The 9,642-nt window shown below is 41.7% G+C and overlaps 1 protein-coding gene across 1 annotated transcript in view; it reads left to right on the plus strand.

The window, feature by feature from the left end:
* Usp46 (ubiquitin specific peptidase 46) overlaps nucleotides 1-8,978 on the plus strand; it is a 74,986-nt gene extending 66,008 nt beyond the window's left edge. The window contains exons 8-9 of the mRNA XM_036201009.1: nucleotides 5,002-5,080; nucleotides 5,626-8,978. Coding sequence (XP_036056902.1) covers nucleotides 5,002-5,080; nucleotides 5,626-5,727 — 181 coding nt within the window. The 3' untranslated portion in view covers nucleotides 5,728-8,978. The remainder of the gene's footprint in view (nucleotides 1-5,001; nucleotides 5,081-5,625) is intronic.
* The last annotated feature ends 664 nt before the right edge of the window (nucleotides 8,979-9,642 follow it).

The raw sequence follows: 9,642 nt of genomic DNA on the forward strand, positions 1-9,642 counted from the left end.
TGCTTAATGTGAAGGTGAACCCTAGAAATACAGTGTTGCCTGACTTCATCATGTGGTCATCATCAAGGGTACTTAGCACAAACTAAGACTAGGTGATATAACAGTACAGCACTGTAGCTGGAGCATTCCTGTGTCCGCCCAGCTCCTGCAGCCGCTCAGACCCAGTTAAACACACAGAGACTTATATTACTTATAGACTGTATGGCTGTGGCAGGCTTCTTGCTATCTAGTTCTTATCTCTTAAAGTAACCCATTTCTATTAACCTATAAATTGCCACATGGCTTGTGGCTTACCGGTTATCTTAACATCTGCTTCTCATCATGGTGGCTGGCAGCGAGCGTCTCTCCGCCTCAGCCTCCCACTTCCCAGCATTCTCCTTTCTCCTTGTCCTGCCTATACTTCCTGACTGGCTACTGGCCAATCAGCATTTTATTTATCAATCAGTCATAGCAACACATTTTCACAGCATACAGAACCTTCCACAGCACATCACTACAGACTTATGCCAATGTCATTAAGAAAAAGACATGTCAGTATGTAGCACATGGCTGTTCATAATCATATCTATAAAGACACATGAAATAACATGAGAACAATGATAATCCAAATGTTCTATCATTCAGGGAAGTAATTTCATCTCCTTTGTAAGGAAATGATGCAGACGATGAGTTTAAAATAACATGGTTAAATAAGTGCTTATGCTATTATGATTTTATTTATCTATTTTAAAGATTGATTTTTACTTTAATTATTATAGGTGTGTGTCTGCATGTGGGTATATGCATGTGAGTGCAGGTGCCTACAGAGACCAAATGGGTCCTCTAGAGGTGGAGCTACAGATGTTTGTAAGTCACTTCACATGGGTGCTAGGAACCAAACTTGGGTGCTCCTGACTTGTGAGCCATCTCTACAACCCCAGATTTTATGTTTAGAAAAGCTATGTATAGGCGTTGGCAAGATGGATGAGTGTATTGCTCTTCTAGACCTGAGCAACTCCAGGTCTTACACTTTTCTGGCCTCTGCCCCAAGCACACAGACACACATAATTAAAAATTAAACATAAAGAGCCATCCATACATAATATATGCATGTGTATATATAAAAATCATGATCTGAAAAGTATTTTACTATGTATGAACCAAACCTGGAAGCAATAGATCAGATGTAGTAATTTTGTGGCATTTTGACTAATCAAAAAATCTATTCTTAACAATATTTATTCTTTTTTTTAAAAACACAACTTTTTTTTTTTTTTTTTTTTTTTAAAGATCACAATATTTAGTGTGCAGGTGCATCCAAACACACCTCAGCCTGAGAGCGGATGGAGGTCAGCCTGTGGGAGCTGTTTTTCTCTTTCTGCCCAGTGTATCCTGGGGAATTGAACTCAAGTCGTCAGGTTTGGCAGCAAATGTCTTTACCTGCTGAGCACCTTCCTGGCTCCATTTCCCCACAGTCTATAGTAAGGTTTACATGAGGAAAAGAAAGGAAGCCCCTAGAAATGAAGAAGCCAAGGGCTTCACTGAATGTTCTTGGCACATTTTTAAAAATTTCATATTTGGTATAATCATGGGGAAGTACATTGAAAATTAACCTGTTTTCTATCCATTCTTCATCTGGCTCGGGTGGATAAGTAGGTTCATGTTCTCTCTCGGGACAAGCACAGGGTCCCCCTTGGGTATGGGTTTTGGCTTGTGGGACATCATATTACAAATATCTTTTCCTCTCTGCCTGGTTTGGAGACTGCAAACACACCTTTCCTAAGATGACATTGTCAGCATGTCAGGAATAGGCTGCTTCATTTTTTTCGCCCAGCCATGGGGAGAACCACATCAGACTGTGACTTCACATCTGACACACCCCATTCCTGTCCTGAGTACGCCACTTCAGGTCGCTAGATATTTTCTTCTCAGTAAGTTTTATTTATTGGATAGTTGTGATTCAACTTTGTGATCCACTGAACAGTTCTAATGGTTATTTGTCTAAAGAACATAGGGCTCCCATGATCACAACCCAGCCATGAACACAGGGGAGCCCACAGTGGGGTGGAGTAGAGATCATGGGTACGCAGGGCCTGGGGATGGGTGGGAATCATGGGAAGGGATGAAAGAGTGGACAAGTGAGGAGTTCCAGGGAGGTTGGGCAAGGAGGAAGAAGAGGTACTGATGCACAGGGTACCTGAACACTTTGAGTTTGGCTTTTTGTTGGGGACCGATTCTATCCTTGGGAGACCATTGAGGGCAAGGCACCAACCCATTTAGCAGATCCCTGGGGAGATCAGACTCTGGAATCATCAGTTTCTTTAATGGGGATACAAGGTCTCAGCAGCCACAGGGACAATGAGTACCAATTCTCACATGTTACAAACAGCTCTTTTCATCTCCCTGTAGAGGTAATCCATTCCTTTATGTAGGATGGGGCTGATGTGTGTAGGGAATGGATGGCTTCTTGGGGTTTGAACTCTTATTTCCTGGGTTCTGTGTCAGGATCTGAACATATGAACCAATCAGAAGAGTGAATACAACACACAGCATGGGTCTTACCCTTGCCAGGTTTAGAGTCTGGTGGGAAAGATGGAGAATGGGCAAGCCCACACAGTGGCCTGTGTTGTTGGTTTTTATTCATTTACCCTTTTGGAGACCTGCCACCCAGCTCCCAAATAATCACACATGGAGGCTTATTCCTAATTATGAATGCCCGGCTTTAGCTTGGCTTTCTTCTTGCCAGCTTTTCTTAACCTAAATTATCCCATCTACTTCTAGACCTTTTTCTTTTCTCTTACTTCTGTAAATCTTACTCTTACTCTGTGGCTTGCTGTGTAGCTGGGTGGCTGGCCCCTGGAGTCCTCCTCCTCCTCCTCCTCCTCCTCCTCCTCCTCCTCTGACTACTTCTTTCTACCTCTTCTCCCAGATTTCCCCTTCTATTAATTCCCTCTGCCTGCCAGCCCTGCCTATCCTTTCTCCTGCCTTGCTATTGGTAATTCTTTTCTTCATTGGACCATCAGGTGTTTTAGACAGGTACAGTAACACAGCTTCACAGAGTTAAACAAATGCAACATAAACAAAAGTAACACACCTTGAAATAATATTCCCCAACATGCCTGCATCATCAAAACTTAGCCTCTGCTTGGTAACGAAGGATGCTAGTTGGTGCTCAGAGTTGGAAGCAGGAAGAGGAAAGAGAAGGGGATGAAGGATGCTGGTTTCAGGATGCTGGCCAGGACAGGGCTGTCTGTGGAGGTTGAGTGGGGGGAATGGGCCATGGTTACTAAGGTAGAAGAGGCACTTTTCATCCAGAGTTAGAAGTGCTGCAGGGACCACGCACAGGTGGACAAGTGGTGGAGACAGGAACTCGGCAGGCTGGAGCTCAGGAGAGAGAAGTAGTTGGGTGGGAGAGATGGGGAACTGAGCTTGTGCAGCATCTTGTGTGTAAAGAAAGTAAATAAGGGGTGGGGAGGTGGTTTACTCATAAAGTGCTTGCCTCACAAGCACAAGGACCAGAGTCTGGAAACAAGGTAAAAAGCTGGGTGAGTGTGACAGCCTGCTCATCATTCCTACGGTTTGGGAGCTAGAAACAGCGAATTCCCTAAGCAAGAGAGCTATCCAGAATATGCAACTGATGAAGACACCATATCAACCTCTGGCTTACACACACATATGCATGCACATGTGTGCACCCACATTCATGCATGTACTACCCACACACACGGTAAGTGATGAGGGGAAAAGAATTCAGTTTTTCAATTTTAGTAGTATGTATATTAAGAAACAATTCTAGATTTAGGATTGAAGTCTCCATTTTATATAAATCTAAATGCAACTATGTAGTTACACTCCCCCACCCCATCACTTTTCATAGTGCATAGTATATAGAGGTGTGCATCCCAGAGCATGGAATAATGCATCGTAACATTTTCTGAAACTTAAATTAGATCATGCCTCTGCTAAGAATTCCCTGGCATCCTCCTGGTGTGCTCAGGAAAAAAGACAGAGATCTTAGCTACTGTGCTGTGGTGCAGGGAAGGTCTGTCCCTTTGTCCTCTCCTGGGGTTTCTTGGCCCCAGCTTTTCTGACTTCTGCATTGATTGGTGTATATTTGCTTTCTACTCGGCTGAAACATTCATCATCCAGTCATATGACTTCTCTCCCTGACCCTTCTCTCCCTGACCCGTCTCCTTCAAGCGTCACACATTCAAGAGCTCTCCTTTGGTCACTGCTTATCAACATGACTTTCCCAGCACCCTGCTTTGACTCTCCCATGTGCTTATGTGGTTGGTTTGTTTATAGCCAGTGGGACCCCCACCCCAGGCACCTCTCTCTTTTGTACTATTATAACAAAGTACTCATCCGAGTAAGTTTTATATAACATGGGTCATTTGGCTCATCTTTTTTTTTTTTTTTTTGTTTTTTTTTTTTTTTTAAGGTGGGTAAATTCAAGTCCCCAAACTACATCTATGTTGGGCTTTCTTATTACATCAGGGCATGGAGGAAGACAGTATGTGGGAAAAGTGTGCAAGAAAGGGGAAAGGGGCCTGATCCCTATAACAAGTGCACTCTTATAGGGACGGAGGACCAAGAATTAAATGAATAACTCATAAACTTTGGGATTCACACTTAACCTATAACACCAAGTCCCAAGAGAAGGGGGAAGTACTTTGTCTTGCTCACTGTTTTTCTGACATGTAGTAGGTTACAGTAATTCTCAGTGTTAACTGAATCTGAATGTATACTTTCCCCATTGGGCCTCTGTACCGCAACCCCTTCCCCATGCACCCAGGTACTCTGCCAAAATTGCGCACTTAGACAAGAACTAGTCCACAATTCTTTTAATTTGGAAACAGCATATCTCTGTGGTGCCCAGGCTGGATTTGACTTCCTGCCTCAGCCTGCAATTGCCGGTGGGCTGGCTATACTTGATGACATTAGATGTTTGCATTGATAATTGGAGGGTTATAAAGAAGGACTTGTTTACCTGGTGACTTTCACTCCTTCCTTCTTTTCCAGTGGTCCTAACCGTGGACATTACATCACCATTGTGAAAAGTCATGGCTTCTGGCTGTTGTTCGATGATGACATTGTAGAGGTGGGTATGTAGGTTGCTCTCCCATGGGAGAGCATAGGGTGTAGAAGGGATTTAGGGTGGGCAACTGTTGTTAAATGGTACCTAAATTAGACCTGCCTTCCAGTGGTAAAGAAATATTTAGATTACATCCATGTACTTCATGTATTGATTTTTTTTTTCTTTGTAAAAGAATATTATAAATTCTACCCTCAAAGGTGGCATCTGTTTTAGCCCTCGAGGGTAGCTGTGTTGGTGGAATGGGCACTAAGGGAAAGGAGCTCTGATGAACTGGAAGAGCTGAGGTTATTCCCAGAGTCCTCAGATTACTATCTGGAAGACGGACTTCCTAAGTTTTTCCAAGGACATCTATGTACAGTTATGGTTAGAGGAAAGGGTTGGGTTTTCTCCCACAGGAGTTGGCAGCTGCCACATCTATAGAATGAATGATTTGCCCTCAAAGTTTCCTAATTACAGTTTTACACCAACTCATGTTTCTTACATTTTAGAATCTGTGTTCCCAGGAGTCATAGGAAATAATTACATTATTTTTTTCCCCTTCATTGCAGAAAATAGATGCTCAAGCTATTGAAGAATTCTATGGCCTGACATCAGATATATCAAAAAATTCAGAATCTGGATATATTTTATTCTATCAATCAAGAGAATAACTTAGCGGAACGTGGGACTAATTCAAGGGGGAAATACTCAAAGCACTACAGCCTTGTTTCTCTGCAGACCTTTCTTTCCCCCCACAACCCACTGACGTTATCACTGATGCCCACTGGTCTGGCAGTGTTCAACTTTCTTCCTTTGTGTTTTTACAAGCTGCACAACTCCTGGGTTTGTCCTGGTCTGAGGTGGAGTTAACTGCAGTCAGATTGTAGTCAGATTTAGATGAATAACTGTTGCTAATTTGAAGATTGAGGTGAATGTTATGTGGCTTGTCATGTCTGGCTAAGTCAGAGTGACATTTCCTGTAAATGTCACAGCCCATTTTGAGTCTTTGTTAAGCTCCCTGAATGGTTTCCGGGGTCTCTTTTCCATGCATTCCTTTGACATGTCCCGGGAAGCGTTGCTACCCATTGTTAGCGTGCCTGCCTCTCCTGACAGCAGGAGATAGATCTTCTCCCAGTAAGGCTGCAGCCATAGCTTTAAGTTTGTGCAAGTGAAAATATTTAAACGTGAGTGACGTTCGATGCGGAAATCATCCTCCGTATTGGAACAGGGTGAAGCCAGGCTCTTGGTGGCCAGTGTTTGCACCTAACTGTGCTTACCTAGCTGGTAGAATCCCAGGGGCTAAGACTATGGAGCTCAGGGCAGGCAAAGCCAGGAGGAAGATGTTTTTGTGGATAGTGAAAAGTTCCTTATCTTTCTACCAAAAGCCGAGTTTCAGGAAAACAGTGTGATGCTGTCCCTTTTCAGTGACAGTTTTCTTCTGTTGGGTCCTGTAGCTGTATTCTTCTGGCACTGCTCAGCTTTTCAAGCTGGCTTTCCAATCCTGCTGATGTTTTGCAGTCAGTGGCATCAGGGCTGGGATACCAGTTGGCTGCCTCTGGCACATCTCTCTCTAGCCAGTGAATACCAACATCCTTCCTAGACCAGGAAGATGAATCAACAACTCTTTTTGCCTTGACGATCATCAGCAGATTGTACAGCTTCATTTAAAAAACAAAAACATATTCAGTCTGTTTACGGGGGCACTGGTGAGTTCCAGGGCTAAAACAAAACTCTCCCTGAGGGAATGCTGGAGTTAGTGGAGTGTAAGATGGGTCACAGGAAGTGGTAAGGCGTGGGGGAAAGGATGAACAAGATGGTTGCTGTTTCTCTGGCTCAGATTTCTAGAATGCTTGACAAGACAGTGTCCTGGGAGAACCTCATCTCACTATTTTCCCTTTTGTTATGTGTGTATTTATTAGAGAATTTGAATATTGGTACCTTTTCTTAAAAGGGTTGATTTGGTGTTTTTACTGTTGAGTTAATCTTAGTTTTCCTACAAATACTATGAGTCATAGGTCTTGGGTTCCCTTGGGATGTCAGTTGACTTCCATACACTATAATATACTGTGAATGTGTTATGTTGTGACCTAATACATCGGCGAATGAACATGCAAACTCTTGGCATAATGTGAACTAAAACTGTAATTGAAAAACGTCAGTGGCCGTTTCGCAACAATGAAGAGGATATAGCACTTTATCTAGGTGAAAACTGGACTTTTGATTTTTTTTGAAATATCTTGAACTGTTAATGGCTCAGAACTTAAGCATGCCAACACTTCACTTGCTCATGCTTGAAGGAGGATGTCTCACTCTTCACTGGAGAAGACGGAACAGGGTTATTTCATGTTATTGTCTTATGCAAATGGCGAAAATGGACCTTGTTTTGGTTAGAGGCAAATGCACATTTATAAATATTGTGTCTTTTTCCCCTCTCCATGAAGCATATTTATTAATCACTTACCTTGGAGGTGAAACTTTATTCTTTAAAGAGAGGAACTTTCTAAATGAAAGTGATTGATGGAGGGGAATGATTGTACCACATATAGTCCATATATTTGACTGTGGGTTACAAAGATTAAGAAAATAGTTACTGGTTTCTAATCTATTTGGAACTGATCATAGAACAAAAATTATTAAAATTATCTTTGAAACAACTCTTGAAGCTAATTTATTAGACAAAAAATATTTTAATTGGCAGTCCAAAGTGCTTTTTTTTTCCTTTTTCTTTTTTTCCTTTGCTTTGTTTCTTTGGTGAGCATGTAAAGTTTTCCCCAATAATGTAACCAAAGTCATTGCTTTTAACAGAAAAAGCAAGTTAAAATTCAGTATTCATGAAGAGGTTTTTGGAACAGAAAGAGATAAGCATGGAGACCACTGTACTGACCTTCAGCTGGTTGTGGTACAGGGAAAAAAGATCGGAGAAGACCAAATACAAATCTCCATCCACACGCCATCCGTTTTTAAAGCGTAGGACTAATTGGTAACTATCCACCTCTTTCTCAGTCAAGAAAACAAACCTGAGGCAGCTCTGTTCACCCCCATCATTTTTCTTTTCCTAGAGAAGTCATGTTCTCACTTGCCATCCCTGGTTCTAGTATCAACGACAGTGACAGTGGGACATGTGAGACCACTCCAAGGTCATGGCAGCGATAGCACAAAGACCCAGCAGCAGCCCCTCAGATGGGGCTTTGTGTGTTTTCTTCAGCAGGAGTGAGGAAGCCTGCTGTATTTCTCTAATTGCTGGGTATTTAAAAAGAAATTACAGTGTCTTTGAAGAGACTTTAAAACTTTTTTAAAAAAATGAAATGTTTGTTTTATTGGTTACTTGCTAGTTTAACATCTAGATTATGGTACAGTATGCTAAAATCTTTTGTTTCAAAGCAAAATTTAGTGAAATGGTGACATGTATAGTGCTGTTACAATGATGTGTTTTTCCATTCCAAGCCATCATCAGGTAGCCTGGCTTGAAGAAAGCCAGAGATAATACAATCAGGGTGTCAGTCTGAATAGGAAGCCATTCCCATGTGGTTTAATGTCCTGGTTATAGTTTGGACTTAACATAAAATGGACCATGACAGAAATGGTCCCTGTGACTTTGTTTTCATGGGTACCCTTAATCTCATGGGCATGTCTAACTCGAAAGTGTGTTCTAACTGGCACTTGAGGCTTATTTTAGATACTGGAGTGTAGCTTTATTATGGATGGATTTTATCTTTTAAACATTTCATTTTGATCAATTTTGTATATTCATGTGTATTAAAATATCGTGCACTAAATGTTCTCTCCTGGTTTGCTGTTACCTGGTCAAGGGATTGGCCAGCACCATTGTGATTAGCCCATGCAAATGGCATGGGCCAGAGAAAATTATTGCCTATTTTTCTGCCTAATTAAATTTCTGTTTTTCTAGTATTACATTAACTTATTTTTGGCTCCTATTTCTGTAACCAAAATAGTTACTGTATGTGTGTGACATTCACTTGATTTTGTTGCTTAAAAAAAAAAAAAGCTTGTAGTTTCTATTTAAAATAATCTGTATCTCAGTTTGTTTTTTTTTAATGTAACCAACTCAAACACTTTAAGCAATGTTGTCAGTATCCTGAAATTTTACTTGCTTTAACACTCTGCCTCTAGAAGTGTTTGCAAGAAAAATGAATAAAACAGGAATTATCTCCATAGAGAACCGTAACTAAGTACTGTCACACATGTGACCGTCAAGTCCTTGGCATCACATGTGAGCCAGTGGTGAGGCCCCTGTGCAGGGACTCATTGGGGCCTGAATTTTGAAAATGTGAAAGAGAGTCTGCTTATTAGCCTATGGAAAGACAGACAGCAGCTCAGTGGAGGCTGGTAAGACCCATGTTCTGGACATAATATATTTCATTTTGTACAACAGGAGCCACAAACTGCTAGTGAGGAAACAGCACACTGAGAAAATCAGTGGCAAGAGTGTGGGCACCAGCTAGCTAGACTTCACAGTAGACTTCCCCTTGTGTGGAATCTTATTAGTTATAACATGCAATTCCCAAAATAAGGATGTGGCTCCCAACTCTGGGGTCCCATCAGCACTGGTTTCCAGGAGAAGGAAT

The sequence above is a fragment of the Onychomys torridus genome, chromosome 10, assembly GCF_903995425.1.
Source record: "Onychomys torridus chromosome 10, mOncTor1.1, whole genome shotgun sequence".
In the NCBI taxonomy this organism is placed as follows: Eukaryota; Metazoa; Chordata; class Mammalia; order Rodentia; family Cricetidae; genus Onychomys; species Onychomys torridus.